Source organism: Topomyia yanbarensis, chromosome 2, assembly GCF_030247195.1.
Source record: "Topomyia yanbarensis strain Yona2022 chromosome 2, ASM3024719v1, whole genome shotgun sequence".
NCBI classification, from domain to species: domain Eukaryota; kingdom Metazoa; phylum Arthropoda; class Insecta; order Diptera; family Culicidae; genus Topomyia; species Topomyia yanbarensis.
In genome coordinates this window covers 91,640,213-91,658,859 of record NC_080671.1, presented here as the reverse complement: position 1 = coordinate 91,658,859, position 18,647 = coordinate 91,640,213, and the positions used below count along the sequence as shown (strand labels likewise).

General features: G+C 44.5%; 1 protein-coding gene across 8 annotated transcripts in view; it reads left to right on the top strand.

Annotated features, from left to right (window-relative positions):
- Positions 1–18,247, top strand: part of LOC131678823 (uncharacterized) — a 189,778-nt gene extending 171,531 nt beyond the window's left edge. For all 8 annotated transcript variants that reach the window (XM_058959180.1, XM_058959178.1, XM_058959173.1 and 5 more), the window contains exons 3-11: positions 7,926–8,182; positions 13,230–13,890; positions 13,953–14,339; positions 14,399–14,889; positions 14,954–15,089; positions 15,146–16,825; positions 16,890–17,036; positions 17,105–17,261; positions 17,336–18,247. In XM_058959180.1, coding sequence (XP_058815163.1) covers positions 7,926–8,182; positions 13,230–13,890; positions 13,953–14,339; positions 14,399–14,889; positions 14,954–15,089; positions 15,146–16,825; positions 16,890–17,036; positions 17,105–17,261; positions 17,336–17,602 — 4,183 coding nt within the window. In that variant the 3' untranslated portion in view covers positions 17,603–18,247. The remainder of the gene's footprint in view (positions 1–7,925; positions 8,183–13,229; positions 13,891–13,952; positions 14,340–14,398; positions 14,890–14,953; positions 15,090–15,145; positions 16,826–16,889; positions 17,037–17,104; positions 17,262–17,335) is intronic.
- Positions 18,248–18,647: the final 400 nt, after the last annotated feature.

Below are 18,647 nucleotides of genomic sequence, written 5' to 3'. Positions count from 1 at the left end.
TGAAAAATATACTTCACCTTCCAGTCCCTTGCTAATTAGGTGCTTCCATCGCAGTGCTAGAAGCTGCGCAAGTTTTACTTTCCAATGCTTCTTACAATTTTCCTAGAATTTTTACAATAATCCAATTACTTGGAAAATGTAGTCTAAGACGGTCTTAATTGACAGGTTTTATCAGTTTTCAATAATTTTGCAAAATAACGAAGATTTCATTTTTCATCTTCAACGTAAACTATCCCTGGCAGCACTGCTCAATCGGAATCGAATGAGGCTATTTGTAATAACTTTAGTTTGAGAGCTAATATTTGTAACTTTTAGTGCTGGAATGAAAGGTAATAGTCACATTTATTAGTCTTACTTGTTTTTGGGAGCAATTCTTACCTAAACCAAAAGTAATAGCTGCTTAAAAACGTTGTTGTCCATAAACAACATGGGCATGAATGGGTTAAACCAAAAATTCGAACATGTCATATGAACTTTTTTGACACATATGATATAATTAATATTGGCTCGACTACTTAAAGACTAAGACTAAGAGAATTTACTGACGTTACAGATAACCCACAATTTTTTAAACAGTTTGAGTCTTTTTGAAGAACTATTTAAAAGAAGCATCTAGACGAGAATCTGCTTCTCCAACGTAACGCAAAGGTGTAACATGTTTTCCATTTCCCGCGATTTGTCACTTGAGAATAACGACAATAATATTATTTTAAGAGTAAATTTGCTCTTTAGTTTATTTCAAGCGAACCCTGTGCGTTTCCTGTATCTTTTAATTTAAAGACTGTTGAATGGCAGTTTGAATATGTTGAAAGACAGTCTAAATATGGAATTTTGGTGTTGAAATTTTCGAACTAAAACAATTTTGGACTAGTTTTATGTTTCGATACATTAACTGAAAGCATCTTTGGTTTCTATGATCTGCTATAATTCTCCCAAAGGCGAAAATTATATTTAACCTTATTATGCATGAAGGGTACATCTACCATTAATAAGGCGAGTAATTTGTCTCATCAGTGTCTGACACTAGTTTAGCACTCGATAAACGCCCAATTTTCTTGTGTCCACTACGAAACCACTGCTCACACTCGGCGTCCCGGAAATACAGAAGCTCTGTGATTTTATGAGAAATAAGGTAAAGTTGAAAAACAAGTAAATTGACCTATTAAAATTAGTTATTTTACCATTCTTAAAAAGGATGGTTTATTCCAATTTTAATCTTATTGATAAATATAACACGACATGCATTGGCTTGCTACACGTTAGGTTAGTGTTAAGGTTAGTGCCGCTCAAAAACTTTGCTATTTATGGACATCTGATGTCTAATATTAGGTTCTATACTGACTCAGTTACCTCACTCTTTTGGCAGTTCACAAGTACTGTTTTCATGGAATTAATTAGAATAATTAGAATAACTGTATGGAAGCTCGATGCGTTCGAAGCAAATCGCTAGGAAATTTTCCAAATCCTTGTAAACAGTACTAGCGAACTGTCAAAAATGAACGATCGAGTTCATTTGTGATGTCATCGTAATGTATTCAATAGGTTTCTCGTATGAATGTATATTGTTGAAAGTACCAAACTTAAAAGAAATTCCATACTCTATATCATCATTCAGTACTGTCATTCTTTCAACTATTTCATGTTTTACCCTTATCTAGCAATCAGTAGCGTCTGGCTCAAATGGCACTTACTTAGTATAACCAGTAGTTAGCATAACACCTGGATAAATATGAATGATTGGTAAATCGGCTCCTTTTAAAATCACAAAAAATTTCGTAGGGGTATTTAAAAGGCTTGACGATCAAAATTTGGCCGACTTAAGCTTGACGCATTTCTTTGCATGATTTTCAAAAAATCTGAAAAACCCTCATTTGTCTGCTTGGCTCTTGTTTAATTTTGAGCAACACAGCGAAAATTTGCTCATGTATCGCCCAAATGTGAACTACTTGTACGCTGAGTTAGCAAAATCGGCAAAAGCAGCCAAATCAACAGCAACCAGCGTAATACCAACCAGAAGGGAAAATTGGCCGATATTATCAAGCATTTGAAGCTGTCGAAGTTCACACATAAATATCTGATTTGGCAGGCTTTCTCTATTTGTGGTTTGAAAAGTGACATTTTAATTGCAACCGAGACCTTCAACTAAGAAATTTACGTGAAAGAGTGCACCTTTCATGAAGCAACACGATCGTTCTATGCTATTTTGGCCGGATTTTGAATACTAACCTTACCTTACCGTTCAGGCTAGAGCCTTGTTGTCTCTTGCTGTATGCAGAAGCCGTCTCAACTCCACTCGGTCCATTGCTGCTTGTCGCCAGCCTCGCAGTCTTCGAAGGGTCCTCAGGTCGTCCTCTATCTAGTCGATCCACCGTGCTCGCTGTACTCTTCTTGTTGCTGTAGGGTCGCCCTTTAAGAATCTTCTTCACCAGGTGATCGTCTGACATTCTTACGACGTGTTCAGCCCACCGCAAACGTCCTTTTTTGCGGTATGCGCGATAGATGGTTCTTCCAGCAGCTGATGCAACTCATGGTTCATTCGCTTCGCCACCTTCCGTCTTCCATATGCACGCCACCATAGATGGTACGCAACACCTTTCGTTCGAAAGCTCCAAGGCGCGTTGGTCCCCCACGAGCATAGTCCAGGTCTCGTGGCCGTAGAGGACCACCGGTCTAATCAGTGTCGTGCGGCGGCGAATTTTGTTCGACCGGAGCGTCCTCCGGAGTCCAAAGTAGGCACGATTTCCCGCCAAGATCCGTCTCTGAATTTCTCTGCTGGTATCATTGTCGGCGGTTATCAGCGAGCCCAAATACACAAATTCGTCGACCATCTCGATTTCGTCACCGTCAATCCGAACTCGGGATGGGAGGTTCACATTATCGTCTCTAGTACCTCTTCCTCTCATGTATTTTGTCTTCGAAACGTTGATGGCAAGTCCAATCCTGCTGGCTTCAGCTTTCAGTCTGATGTACGTTTCCGACATCGCCCCAAAGTTCCGTGCCATTATGTAGATGTCGTCGGCGACGACAAGAAGCTGGACGGACTTCCTGAAGATCGTGCCACACGTGTCTATCGCCGCTCTCCTTATTACACCTTCTTACGAAACGTTGAACAGCAGGCACGATAGACCAACCGTAACCTTCTTCGAAATTCGAAGGGACTCGAGAGGGTCCCTGATACTCGAACAACGCACATCACCCGATCCATCGTCGCTTTGCCTAATCCGAAAAACCGTACTCGTTGCATTATCTGCCATAGCTGATCTCGATCGAATGTGTCATACACCGATTTTAAATCGATCAACAAATTATGTGTGTGCAGGTTGTATTCGCGGCACTTCTGCAGAACCTGCCCTAATCGCAAATATTTGGTCCGTGGTCGCGCGGAAAGCCATGAATCTCGTTTGGTAGTGCCCCACGAACTCCCTTGCAAATGGTGACAGTCGGCGGTAGAGAATTTATGGGAGGATCTTGTAGGCTGCGCTAAGTAGTGTGATCGCGCGGTAGTTGCAGATTGGGCAAACGACACCCTCCATCCACTCCTCCGGAAGAATCTCCTCCTCCCAAATTTCGGCGATTACCCAGTGAAGCGCTCTAGCCAGTGTTTCACCACCGTATTTTAATAGCTCGCTGTGTAGTTGATCTACACTGCCAGCTTTGTTGTTTTTCAGCCGACCGATCTTCTTCTTGACTTCTTGGAGATCAGGGGCCGGCAGCCTATCGTCTTCTGCGCGTGCTCAAAGATCCGTTGCCATACCGCCTTCGTCCTCTGCTGCTTTACCGTTGGTGTGCTCGTCATAGTACTACCTCTCAATCACCTCACACTCGTTCGTAAGAAGGTTGCGTCTAAGTCCCTGCACATATCGGCTTGCGGAACGGAGCCTTTGCGCGAACTGTTCAGCTTCTCGTAGAACTTCCGTGTGTCGTTTACGCGGTACAGTTGCTCCATCGCTTCGCGATCTCGTTCCACCTGTTGGCGCTTCATTCTCCGGAGGACCGAGGATTGCCTGTTCCGTGCTTGTTTGTATCGCTCTGCATTCTATCTCGTTCCGTGCTGCAGCATCCTCGCCCGTGTTACATTCTTTTCCTCTATTAACTGTTTATATTCGTCATCGAACCAGTCGTTTCCTCGATTCGGAATCGCTGTACCTGGTGCCGCTATAGCAGAACTTCTTATGGCGGAACGGATCTCCCTCCAGCCATCTTCAAGAGTAGCTGCGCCCAGCTGTTCTTCCGTGGGTAGTGCTGCTTCCAGCCACTGTGCGTAGTCTTGGGCAACCCCGGCGTCCCGAAGTTGCGCGATGTTGGGCCTTGGCATCCGACTACGACGAGTGTTGTACACCGTCGTGAGTGTTGAGCGCATGCATACTGCAACTAGGTAATGGTCCGAATCTATATTCGCACTGCGGTAGGTTCAGACAAGAATCGCTTGTCTCTTAGAACGTGATCGATTTGGTTTTCGGTGCGTTGGTCAGGTGATCTCGAGGTGGCTTTGTGGATATCTTTGCGGGGGAAAAAGGTACTTCGTAATACCATGCCACGGAAGGCTGCGAAGTTCACGCATTGTTGGCCGTTGTCATTCGATACGGTGTGCAAGCTGTTTGGCCCGATTACCGATCTAAACATTACCTCCCGTCCTACCTGAGCGTTCATATCACCGATGACGATTTTCACGTCCCGTTGCGAACAGCAGTCGTACACCTTCTCCAGCTTCGCGTAGAACGCTTCCTTCTCGTCGTCGGGTCTCCCATCGTGTGGGATTTTGAATACAGCCATTACGCAAAAAAGAACAGGTAGTCGTATGCCGCCAACAACGTTCAGGTGGCACCCAATGACAAGAACCCTCATCGTCAAGCGGAGCCTGAAGAAGATCCAAGCTGTTTAAGTAAACTGCCAGTGGCGAACAAAGTTAGCTGAATATTTTTCTGTGTTTTATACTAATTTAACTTATGAAAAATGCCTTTTTAATAATAAATTATGCCGATGGATGAGTGGTAGCGCTAAGTGACCACTTAGCCTAGTAGGTCTGAATTCAATTCCACCTGATTCTGTGCTCGAAAAATCTACAATGATGGAACCCTTATGCTGAACCCCCGGGCCCGTAAATTCTTTCTGCAGCCCTGAGCACATGTATTATTGAACGCTGAAGATGTAGCAGACAAATAACAGGTTCTAATTGCAGATATCTCTCGCTACTGCTTTTTCACACTGGTAAATCGGAAATTCACCCAAGAAACCCACCGGAATTTTCCTTCCGAAGGAAGGCGTGATCACAGTATTTTTACCTAAGAAAATCTCGAAGACCTCGTAGAAAAACCAAGACCCACTTGGGTGAAACACAGCATTAGTAGTATTATGATGTATTTAAAGATTACCCCTAAATAAAAAAACATACCACAGGCAAATCGGAGTAGTTTGAATAATCTTTCCATCGAGAAAGGCAAACAGGCAAAAACGATCAATCACGATCTTTCTGACGTATCATTCAGATTCTGATGTCACTTGTGAATCAATCGAAAACCCCCGTGGAATTTCTGATTAGCAACTTACAGCAAAGATTCTCAGCAACAGCTGGTTTACTGGTTTATCCTTATCGTTCTACTTGATTTAAGATGTGAGTGCTCGGATGAAATATACATATAAATTCGTATAGTATGCCACGATTTTAGGGGGAGGATGGGGTATGACAAAATGTGGCACATGACATAATGTGACATATAAACAGTATTCGCGATGTACTAAGACAGGCGGGATAGTGGGCAAACAAGTCCATTACAGGATTAGTGCAATAATTCTGAAACGGGGCCGTACACAAATGACATAGCTCTTTTTTCGGCGATTTTTGACCCCTCCCTCCCCCTCGTAGCATTTGGTCACAAAGTTCTAACCTCCCCCTCGTAAATAACGTAGCATTTACCTACCCCCTACCCCTTGTCCCATGCAAAGCGATCGGGGGATGAAAAAAATTACAAATGTTTTTCAATTATTTTAAATACATGTCCTTTCAAAATGTTTGACAACTTTTATCAGCATTTTCATAATAACAGCAAATCGCGTGCAAAATAAGCCCATTTCATGACAAATATAGTGTTGATAGTTTTGTTTTGAATTTTATGTCATGGAGTATGAAGAGAGGATCTCTCAGTTCACAATCCTCCAGTTGACAATGATTGTAAGAAGCATACGTTCATCCAAATTACTAAATTTTGTTTAGTTGAATCCGAAGTGAAAATTTAATGCAGCTTCCAAACTAAGTCTACTAGTTAGAAACATTAGCTAACTAATGTAGCAAGTTAAATCCGCATACAAAATCTTTTCGTATTTTTGCGAACTTGTAATTCCGCGAATCGTAAAATTTATCTCATGAAAGACCGCATCAAAAGTAACTTGTTTGAATTTAAATTTATTTCTTTTGAAAAAGGAGGATCATTAAATTGTTTTCTCTAAACAATGGGTTTTAAACTTAATGCTACGTCGCACAACTTCTGACCCTACCCTCCCCCTCGTCACACTTCGTCTCAAATTTGGTATACCCTCCCTACCCCCATAATACTACGTCATTTATGCATGGCCCCAAAGGTTGAAATTTGATGGTATGTGCACCACGATTTTACCGCCATATTGGATTAACGGATAATTTAACTTATCGACACCACTGTTCGATAGTTCTTAATGCTTGTTGCATTAAGTCAAAGATTGTTCCGACACAAAGTCCAGTAATTAGTATTCGTTAATCGTCAGCAAACCCGTATGTTGGAAATCCAAGGTCAATGAGTTTTCTTAAAAATCCGTCGTCAGCAGGCACCATAGTAAAGGTGACCGAATGCCATCCTGAGAATATCAGTAACTACTCAACTTCCTTCTCTCTGCCTGTCTCAATGACGTGCGAAGAATGCGGTTACTAAGCATTGCGTTTATCCAACCCTAGATACATGCAAATACTCCATGACCGCGGGACCTTCCAGAATAGATTGGAAGGACAGATATTTATTTCGTTACAAACTCTCAATCAATAATCAAAACCATCAGACCTCCCACATAAGATGGCCTTGCTAGCAAGTACCGAATGTACTAAACAGTAAGCACTATAAAGTAGCGGAAAAAATTTGACCTTTTCTAACTAAACAACTCCTCCAATGCAAATATAGGCTGATGGTAGGTACCATCAGAACCGGATTCTACAAAATAAAAACTACCCACACAAGCATACACTCACACGAAAAGTGAGAGACAAACAGTAAATTAACGATTCAGTCTTATCAAATCAAGCGAATCACGTTCTATCGTACCGCAGTACCCGTAGACGGACTTGCTTGCTTGAAGTGCAGCTTGGAATCGTTGGTTGGTGACAAATGAAATTCTATCGAATTCCTTCTCTGAACTATTCAGGTATCCCATTTAGGTACTATTCCTGCGAATTTATTGCAAAATGTCAAGCTGAGCTCACTGTAATTAATTATGTAAATTAACTACTCAATTGTAAACCCGCGTGATTCCTAGGATACCAGCCAATATTCTCGTCTCACTGGAACGCTGGTGACTGATTCTGATCGGTTGAGACGGTGTTTCTATGCGGCGGAGAAAACGACATTAATATCAATAAGGCCCCAATCAAAATTTATGTTTGGCACAGAAAATTCGTACATGTAAATCTCGCAAATCAAAAATCACCAACTTTTGATGACTGTAGAATGCTGTCGTGGTTTTGCCAAAAACCGTGTTCGAACGTCGCACTCGCTCGCTCGCTTCCCTGAATGCCGAAACCCGTTTTGGCATCAACGATAACTACATTTTTTGGCTGAACAAACAGCCAACCGGATTTGTGCCGTCCCACGAACGCGAAAAATATATTTTTTCCTTATCTAGAATCAACCAGAATTGACCATCTTCAACCTTGTTTTTTCGTTCTTCTCTATCTCTCTTCGCAGCATATTTCTAGTCATACTGGTAACGATTGACCACCAGCACCGCACACATGCTGCCGATCTGAAGGAAAGAGCCCGTGCCGCTCTGCTGCTGGAGAGAGCCGGTCCGGGCAAGGCTCAGTGCAAGACAGGCCGACCGCTGCCATGTCCGCCGAGTAAGTTCCGGTCTGCTTCGGGCGAGTGCAACAACTTCAACCATCGCTACTGGGGCGCCCGAGGGGACCCGTTCCTGCGACTGCTGGAGCCAGATTATGCCGATGGTGAGTGTCTAGATTTAGCTTCTGGTCGATTCACTGATTCATGTATGTTTGAATTTAATTTGGAGTACATTTTCGGTTCCGTGTATTTTTATTTCGATCTCAGTAACCCAGTAACTCAGTAACCTGTGTAGATGCGCTGTCAGATAAATTTCGCCATATTGAATATTAGGTTCTTTACTGGCACAGTTTGTTAACCTCACTTTTCTTGACAGTTCGCTTGTACTGTTTACAAGGACTTAGAAAAATTTGTGGACGACTATATTCGCTCGAAAAAAATCGTAAAGAATTTTTCTAAGTCCATGTAAACAGTACAAGCGAACTGTCAAAAATGAACAATCAGTTCATTTGTGACGTCAGCGTAAAGTATTCAATTTTATGCTGATGTCTCAAATGAACTGAGTGTTCATTTTTGACAGTTCGCTTGTACTGTTTACATGGACTTAGAAAAAATCTTTACGAATTGCTTCGAGTGAATCTAGTCGTCCACAAATTTTTCTAAGTCTATGTAAACAGTACAAGCGAACTGCCAAGAAAAGTGAGGTTAACTGTGTCAGTAAAGAACCTAATTCTACATTAGTCTCACTACTAGACTTACAATGTTTGGAAAGATGGTTGCATATTCTACAAATATTGACTACGATCTCATATATTCTATTTTTGTGATCTACTATAAGCTCTTGCTTGACTCCAATGTGGACGACACCCAATAGTCCATCGGATTTGAATCGGCCCAAGCCGTGATAGATGCGCGATGGCGACCCTTTGAAATACTGCTGACAAATCATAAACAGCACCAACCGATAGCAGCTTTTGGACAACCGGTTCAATAGCACCTTCGGTTAAGAAAGTAAGAACAGTCCCTCACCCGTTTGCAATAAGCAGATCCAGTATCTGAAACCGATAGTCTGGATCCGGATCGTAGATACGGAACTCCAACTGCATTACAATAGCATTATATCAGCTTTTTATTTGCTCTATAATGGCATTAAATGCACTTGTAAATCTTATATGCTTTAAGGATCCTTAATCCTTGGGTTATAATGCTTATTGGTTAATTGGGCTCATCGGGTGTCTCCGGCTCTTCCTGCGTCGGGGGCAATACAGGGAAAAGGACTTTTTAATACGGGATATGCAGGTTGTTTTATTGGAGCTGTCACATTGCGATTCTGGATAGACGGATTCTGCAAATGAGCCTGTGCAACAGGTCTTGTTGTTCAAATCGCTGCTGTTGCAGAGGAACCGAGTTGGGTGCTAGCAGCAACAGACGACAGGGCTTAGGTTGCGAAAGCAACCCGGCACTCCCGTTTCAAGCATCTCTCTGCGTTTCACTTTGAACCATTCGAAGAACACGTCTCCGGTGTTCCAGAAAGTTGGACCGAGTATGGAGCCCTCAAAGTCCCTCTAAACAAGGTCCTAGCATGCGTCAAAACTGTGGTAGTGAACGGAGACAGTCTATAAAACGTGGTATTGATGTAGACGCCTTTAGAAACTGTCACACATACGAGCATAGAGGCAGTTTTCGTTTTGACGCATGCTAGGACCTTCCTTCAGGATCTGGCACGTGCTTCTTGACCAAAGCGCAGTATCGATCGTTTAGATGCTGTTCACGCACATTCAAACGTCTGTAGAGCTGTCGGATTTTATGACGAGGGAAAACTGTTCGGTTCGCGGTATAGTAAACTCTTAGTCACATTAACTAAATTCACAAGGTTTATTTATTAGGATTGAGTACTTATTGTAAGTCCAAACTGTTCAGTATTAAACGAGAGTATAATTCAACTGTAATTCATTGTAGGATTGTAAAGACTGTTTCTAGTGGTACTACTGAGACTAAGTAACTGTGTATGATGACTGACTGTTCTGGTAGTAGTTTGAACTATATATAGATAGCGACAACTATTAGATGAACACAACTGTTCTGTTCAGGAAGTGAGAATCTTCTAGAAAACTGACTGCAGTATGAGTGGTGAACGCAACAAATGGTTCCGTAACGCCTGTGCTGGTTGGTTCATTATGCGATACCCAACTGTCCTATACTACAGTGAAGACTCACTTCCTCGAATATATGCAATCCTAAAGCTGGCGCAAACAGATGCCTTCTCCGCACTCTCGAGCACTGTCCGAATTGCATTCACTGTCGATGCTCATTTGCGAAATCCGAACTGCATCTTGGACAGTCCGTGTTAGCCCTCCATGCATTTCGCCAGCCTGTTAAGGATTTTTCCGAGTTTATCCAGCAAACATACCGACCTATACGAGGCCACGATCGCCCGGTGGCTTCCCTGGCTTTGGCAGCAACACCAGCTTCTATGCCATCCACATTTCGGGGAAGTTACCTTCATCTAGACTTTTCTGCAACACCATCCTGAATATATCCGGGTATTCCAGGATTGCAGCTTTCAGCACAAACTTTGATATTCCATCCGGGCTTTCTTTGATTTCAGTCGCTTCTATGCTTCCGCGAGCTCATCGTTAGTCACTTGTCAATCGTCCGTGTTTGCTTTTTTTTTTCTTCGCCGTACGGCGTCGTTGAATCACAGGTGTTTCGGGAAGACACACTCGACTATCTTCAGTTTACCTGCGTACATTTCGCGTTTCGTCAACGGGCCTTTCATTTTCGCCATCACGACTCGGTACGCACCGCCTCAGGGATTGACGTCTACTTCTTGGCACAGCTCTTTGTGGAAATCTGACTTCCTAAGCTTGATTTCTCGTTCTAAAGCGGCTCTAGCTTCCCGAAACGATACCTTGCGCTCCTGTCTATCTAGCTTCGATAGCGCTCCGAGCCCGCCTTCTGGCTCTGAGACATGCAGCGCGTAGTATACTGAGCATCTCGTACCACCAGTAAGCTGTACGACGTCTGTTGCGTGGCTTCAGTTTTCCCGGTATTGTAGCGTCACAAACCGTCATGATCCTTGTTAGATCAGCCGCATCCACGTTCTCGGCCCAGCGATCAGGCCGAAATGCCTCAACGAAGAGGTCTTTCTTGAAAGCGTTCGTCTTCCACTTTCGCTCGCCAGTCAGCACTCTTCGTGCTGCAGCAGGGCTCCGTTGGCCGATACGGTTACTCTACTGCTCCACTCCACAGCCCAGGCGTTAAAATCACCACCAACGACTACCGGCTTTCAGCCGATCAACTTCCCGGTAGAGGCGTGCGTAGCGTTGTTGGTAAATCGATTCCCAACCCCGCACGTAGGGTTAGAGGCGAATGGCCCAAAGGGTAAAACCTCTATAATCAATGTAAAAAAAATTAAAAAGCGGCTGATCTGCTCCACTGTTCACCTTGGTGGTGCGTAACAGCTGCACGCGAAGGCGCCGTTGATTTTGGCGATCACGAAGCCTTCATATCAACGTTCTACCGCTGGGAATTTGCCCATAACTTGCATCGCCCTATGAATCGGCCACTCAGTTACTGTTATTAGGGGGACTTGATACGGCTCTGCAATCAAAGCGACGGAGCAAATAGTTTTGTCGCTGACTCGCACAACAATTGCTGAGCGGTGTCACAATGATTCAGATTTATCTGGATTATCTCCATTTTCGTTGGCCTACAATCGCCCTCTCGTAGGCAGCGCCTTTAAAACCAACCGTCTGATGGTCGTTGCCGTCATCTGGAGTGCAAAGCACGCACTTTGGTCTCTGCGTGCAGTCTCTCGCAAAATGACCCGTTTCCCCGCTTTTCCAGCTCATCCCGGATCTGTCCGGGCCTTTGTAAGCCCCTGTCAAATGTCCAAAACCTAAACACATGAAGCATTTCTCCGCTTGTTTATTCAATCTGGTGCGGCTCTCAATGGACATCTCGACCATCCAACCGTAGCGCTTACCCCCAGTGCCTTCTCAGCAGCGGTTACCGGTAAACGAATCATCGCTATCTGTGTTCTTACGCATCCTTTCTTTAGCAGGAACGCCATGTGCACTTCACCCAGGTTGCACAGTGCCTTCAGTGCACTTCTCTGTTCATCTACCGTCGTGATCTCATCCAGATCCTATCACGCAATCACTATCTCCGGCCTTAAGGCTTTATCTCTCTTTGGCGCCTTAGACCGGAGGTTTTTCTTTCCTCTTTTACTCTACTTTACTCCCCTCATTCCACTTTAGCTGTTTCCTTTGCTTCTGCTTCCGACCTACAACAGTACTCCAGCTTTCTCCCTGTTGAGTAACGTCCTGTCCTTCGGCAGTGAGAGCGTCCTCACGCGTTTGTCTCTTAGGCTCGCCTGATCTTTCGTCTCTTGCCCTCTTTGGAGTCATGGAAACTGGCGTGTTCTTAACTTCAATCTACTTCTCTATCCCCTGCTTGGGGGGAGCTAACTAAATGGTAACCTTTACCTACGCCAGTGCTCGTTCTGCCCTCGGTGTTGCCCGTTCGTACTCCTTCACAGCAGACACTAGCGTCTTTCGGACTCTTTTTTGTCGTATCCACAGCTAGAATTTCGCTGCTATTACTTTCGGCTTCTGTGGGGTTTTTCTCACCCGCTCTGACCTGGTTGTTGCTGCTGCTGCGGATGTTGCAGCTGCGGCTGTTACTGATGGGGCTATTACTGATGCGGTTGTAGCTGCTGCGGTTGTTGCTGCTGCGGTTGTTGCCGTTGCGGCTGTTGCTTCTGCGGCTGTTGCTGCTGCGGCTGTTGCTGCGGCGACTATTGTTACAGACGTCGCTCCTGATATGCCGGTTGACACCCTTGTTGGGCTAGGATGCTGTTCTTGATAAGATCTTTGAATACTAAATTCTCAGGATCTTGGAGAAGTGGCACAGATGCGCTTCGTCGGAGCTGCTTTCAGTATTATTGCATTTCATAGAGGTTTAACAGAGCCCAATGCTGCCTAAACTCCACCATATCCTAGCAAAACTCCCCAACTCGCAGTAGATTCATGGGGGGGGGGGATATCGCCAAGCTCCTGAACTCTTGTCCCTATGTAAAATGAAATATTTTTGAATTCTGTATTTCTAGAATTTTGATCAGGGATTCCCGGTTTTATTTAACAAATATTATAAAATATCTCACATTACGCTAATAAATCTCTCTTCCAAATTACCTATCCATTTCAGGTCGCATCAAACCTCGCACCTCGGTTGGTTCCCACGCGCTGCCTACACCGGATACCATTATCGAGCAGCTACAACGTTCGATTCAGGTGAACGCAAGCCATCCACACGTTACCGCAATGTTACCCGCCTGGGGTCAACTCCTGGCGTACGATCTAGTCCAGATACTATCACCGCACGCGTCGTTCCGCTGCTGCCGGAACGATTCGTCGGCAGCTTCCGATGAGATCATCCAGTGCTACGTTCGCGCCGGAGCTGACTGCAAAGAGTACAAAAGATCCATCCCATCCCACGATCCCGGTTCCTGCCAGTTCGATCACCGCGATCAAATGAATGCCGCTTCCGGCTTTCTGGACGGTTCTGGACTGTTCGGTACAACGGAGAAAGAAATTTTGGCTCTAAGAACATTCTCATCCGGAAAGGTCGACATCAAGGCGTGTCTGAGGTGTAACGAACCGGGTGCGATCGGGGCACTGCATACTATTTTGTTGAAAGAACACAACCGAATCGCTGAAGAAATGTCCAGCTTAAATCCGGAATGGAGTGACACCACGTTGTTCTACGAAGCTCGTCGAGCTGTAATAGCGGAGATACAGCACATCACCTACAACGAGTTCCTGCCTATCGTTCTGGGTAGTGAGATAGCAAGCAGTTCAGATCTAAGGTAACTCTTTAACTAATGGATAGGGAAGCCTTAAAGATAACCACGTTTTCTAACTTCCGCAGGCTCGTAGGAGGCAAACACTACAGCGGATATTACTCGGGCAACCGAGGCGGTGTGTTCAACGAGATCGCTGTCGGAGCAATTCCAGCCTTCCTAACCATGTTGCCACCGGATATGTACAACGAATCGGCATCGGCCGAAATTCTAATTTCTAGTCCTGCTATGCAGCAAACTTACGTCCCCGATCACGCCACATTCAACGATGAGTGGACTCCGATCGCTCTAGCTATTCAGCGGGGTCGCGATCATGGCATTCCGTCATATCACAAAGCTCTGAACTTGTGCGAAAAGCGTTTCGGGATCCCCTATGGATCCAAGTTGACTTTTGATGACATGGAGTACTTTGGGCTGTCACCAGCTAAAAGGAAAGCTTTGGAAAATATCTATCAGTGAGTAGGGAATTTTTATCGTGGTAAACATGAAATGAAATATTTGCGACCTTTTCCAGAGATGCCGAGGATATTGATCTGCTGATTGGGGGTCTCTCGGAAACTGCAACCTTAGGTACCGTCTTTGGACCAACGATCACTTGCCTGCTAGCTATTCAGTTTGCCAATTTACGCAGCAGTGATCGCTTCTGGTACGAAAACGATCTACCACCATCGTCGCTGAATTTGCCGCAGCTACAAGCCATTCGTCGGGTCACTCTATCGGGACTTCTTTGCGAAGCTAATGGAGTGTCTAAGGCGCAGCCTAAAGCGTTCATCCGTGAGGATCCGTACCTAAATGCCCGTCTGAATTGTGATCAACTGTCTGGGCTGGATGTTACTGCTTGGCGCACGGAAACTGCCGAGGAAGTCGAAGAAATCGTTGATGCAAAGACCCCAACCCCGCCAGAGTTGGCTGAATTGGATGCTGGTGTAATCAAACAAGCCCTCGACAAAGCTAAAGATAAACTGAACGAGAGGAAAAGGTTCGAATACGAAGCCTGGAGTAAACGTAAGCCCCCTTTGTTAAGAATAATATTTTGAAACAGTATTAACATGTACGGTTATTTTTACAGAGGGTGGAATCGATGCCAAATCTCCAGCTGGAACAGCTGCTTCATTCAGCAAGGCCAACAAAAACGCACTGATTATTGCCAATACTTCACTACTCTTCGAGCTGGCTTCTAACGAAATCTTAGGCACACTACACTCGTAAGTACTGCAACAACGAAATTCTTAAAATAGTCTCAGCATAATTGGGTTTTCAGGATTCGTCGTCGCAAGCGTCAGGTATTCGACAACAACCTTGGTGCATTCGGCGGAGACGATTTCAACAATGCCCTGCAGAGCATCGATGTAAACCAGTTCATCACCGGATCTATCTCCCCGATCAATTTAGAACCGCAGTGTGAAAACTTGGAAGCCGCATGTGACACGACAACGCCTTTCCGTACACTAACTGGTCACTGTAACAATCTCAGAAGTCCTGAACTCGGTCAGTCGCTGACAGTCTTCGCCCGCTTATTGCCACCAGTTTACGATGACGGTATTTCACAACCTCGCTCCATCTCCGTTGCCGGCACTCCTCTACCGAACCCTAGGACGATCTCTGCTTTGATTCACCCGGACATTTCCAATCTTCACACACGTTATTCGCTGATGGTCATGCAGTATGCCCAATTCCTGGATCACGATCTAACCATGACACCTATTCACAAAGGTTTCCACGAGTCTATCCCGAGCTGTCGATCATGCGATTCGCCCAGAACCGTACACCCTGAATGCCACCCAATTCCAATCCCTCCACGAGATCATTACTACCCGGAACTGAATGTAACTAGTGGTGAACGGTTTTGTTTCCCATTCATGAGATCACTTCCTGGACAACAGACATTAGGTCCTCGAGAACAGATCAATCAGAACACAGCTTTTCTGGATGGTTCTCAAATTTACGGTGAAAATGGCTGCGTCGGTAAAGGTCTACGAGGGTTCTCTGGCCGTCTGAACTCTACCATTCATCCCATTCGCGGAAAGGAAATGCTCCCCCAGACTCCCATTCATCCAGAGTGTAAATCAGCTAGTGGATACTGTTTCGCTGCCGGCGATGGTCGGGCATCCGAACAACCAGGTCTTACCGTCATCCACACCTTGTTCCTCCGAGAGCACAACCGTATTGTCGAAGGACTACGTGGCGTCAATCCACATTGGAACGGAGATCAGCTGTACGAACACGCTCGTCGCATCGTCATTGCTCAAAATCAACACATCAGCTTCAACGAATTCTTACCGCGCATTCTTAGCTGGAACGCTGTCAATCTGTACGGTCTAAAGCTGCTTCCACAAGGATACTACAAGGACTACAACCCAACGTGTAATCCAGCCATCGTTACCGAATTCGCGGCAGCCGCCTTCCGTATTGGACACTCACTACTTCGGCCACACATTCCGCGGCTCAGTCCTCAGCATCAGCCAATCGATCCTCCGATTCTGCTTCGAGATGGATTCTTCAAAATGGACATTTTTAGCCAGCAACCTGGCCTGATCGATGAAATTGCCCGTGGCCTGGTAGCAACACCAATGGAAACCCTGGATCAATTCATCACCGGTGAAGTTACCAATCATCTGTTCGAGGATCGCCGTATCCCATTCTCCGGAATTGATCTGGTCGCTTTGAATGTTCAGCGTGCTCGTGACCACGGAATTCCTTCGTACAACAACTATCGGGCACTTTGCAACCTCAAACGAGCTCAGACCTGGGAGGATTTGAGCCGGGAAATGCCACCGGAGGTCATCGCTCGGCTGAAGCGGATCTACAACAGCGTGGACGATATCGACCTGTTCCCCGGTGGTATGTCCGAGCGACCGCTACAAGGAGGTCTGGTTGGTCCCACTTTCGCTTGCATCATCGCTATCCAGTTCCGGCAGGTGCGCAAGTGTGATCGTTTCTGGTGAGTTTGGTTGCTTTTAATAAATTCATAGATGCCCGATAGATTTAATGCGTTTCCCTTCTAGGTACGAGACTGATGATCCAGTTGTTAAATTTACGGAAGCTCAGCTTGCTGAAATTCGCAAAACTACACTCTCTAGAATTATTTGCGAGAATTTGGACATTCAGGGAGATATGCAGCGTGCGGCTTTCGATCTTCCAAGCAACTTCCTGTAAGTAACGAAGAAAAAGTTTTGCAACTCTAATCGATCCTAACTCATGATTCAACATTTTTTTCCAGTAACCCACGCGTGCCTTGCAGTTCCATGCAACAAATAGATCTCAGTGCATGGCGGGAAAACGTTGTTCAGGGTTGCCATATCGGCGGAAAGCAAGTGAACGTCGGTGACTCTGCGTTCCCATCACCCTGCACTAGTTGTATCTGTACAAACGAAGGCGTAAGTGAAAATAATCCTTGATTGGATCGCCTCTCAAAACTAGTTTTGCATCTAATAATTTCATCTCATTGTAGCCTCAATGTGCTTCGCTGCGTATCACTGATTGTGCTCAGCTTGCTCGAGAATGGCCCCGTGACGTGATACTCCGAGATGACGTATGCAGCGCTCAGTGCGGCTTGGTGCTCCAGAACGGTGGCAACGCCCAGGGACGGCAAATTCCCATCAATCTACGACAACCGGGGCAACGTGTATCGCGTTCCCGAGTAATACAACAGCAGTCCACAATTCCGCTCACCTTCCAGGGCTTCCAATTCCCCGATTTGACGCAATTCATCGGTTAAATCTATTATTTTTTTATTATTGTACATAATGAGCGGCCATATTACTACCTTCTATGTTATTTTGAGTTATTCGTTTTTTCTGACTATTAAACTGCCTTTAGGATGATTCTTTTTAAATAATTTTACTCTTTAACGTATCTCGAACGTTCTAGAAGCTAAAATCATTACCGTGATCTACATTTATTGTAAATATTAGTGTGTAGTACAAGCCAGCAAAGGACTGTTGCTTATTCCTAGTTCGTCCCCAGGCACATATTTTATTCCAACAAAAAGTTTTATTAGTAAAACTATTACGAACCCAATAAGAACTACACCTACAAGGAAGAAACCATTTTAACAACAAACCGTACAAGTACGGTACAAAGAAACAAAACGCTCAATGCCGGCCGAGAAATCCAATATGCAACGAACGTAATCGTGAAAAAAAAAAGATTTAGTGATATACTTAATGTATGTAAGAGCAGTTTTAGATCTATCTATAGAGTTAGGTGAGTGAAATGAATAGTTTTATAAAGTCTCAGCAACGATCAAAACTTGAAATGTGAGAACTGCGTGCACCGGTTGGGATGTACAATTGTGGTGACTTTATGACAGTGTTTGCGAGAAATGGAACAATTTTAAATAAATGTATTTATGACGAAAAGATTATATGTACGCTTTTAATCCTAAATATCTTTCTGATCCGGCGACTACCTAACATGAAGACCCACAATATTATGAAGAATCCCAAGAATAATTCACATTCATTGTCTTACGATCAGATCACGGCGACTAATCGGTCGATACATTAGGGAACATATAAGAAAGGTGGCCTAGAAAGGATGCACATTCTAATCTCGAGGCAACTACACGTGAAAAACCGAGCTCTATACAAATTCAACGCGTGCTTATTTATTTTGCTTCTATTATTGTCTATCTCGAGATAATATAACATTTCATCGAGTTGTTGCTATATGGGAAACACTCGAGTGCGATCGAAACAAAAACAAACGTCAAAACGTTTTCTCACTCGCACTGATGCATATTAGATGGGCGCGTAATTCAA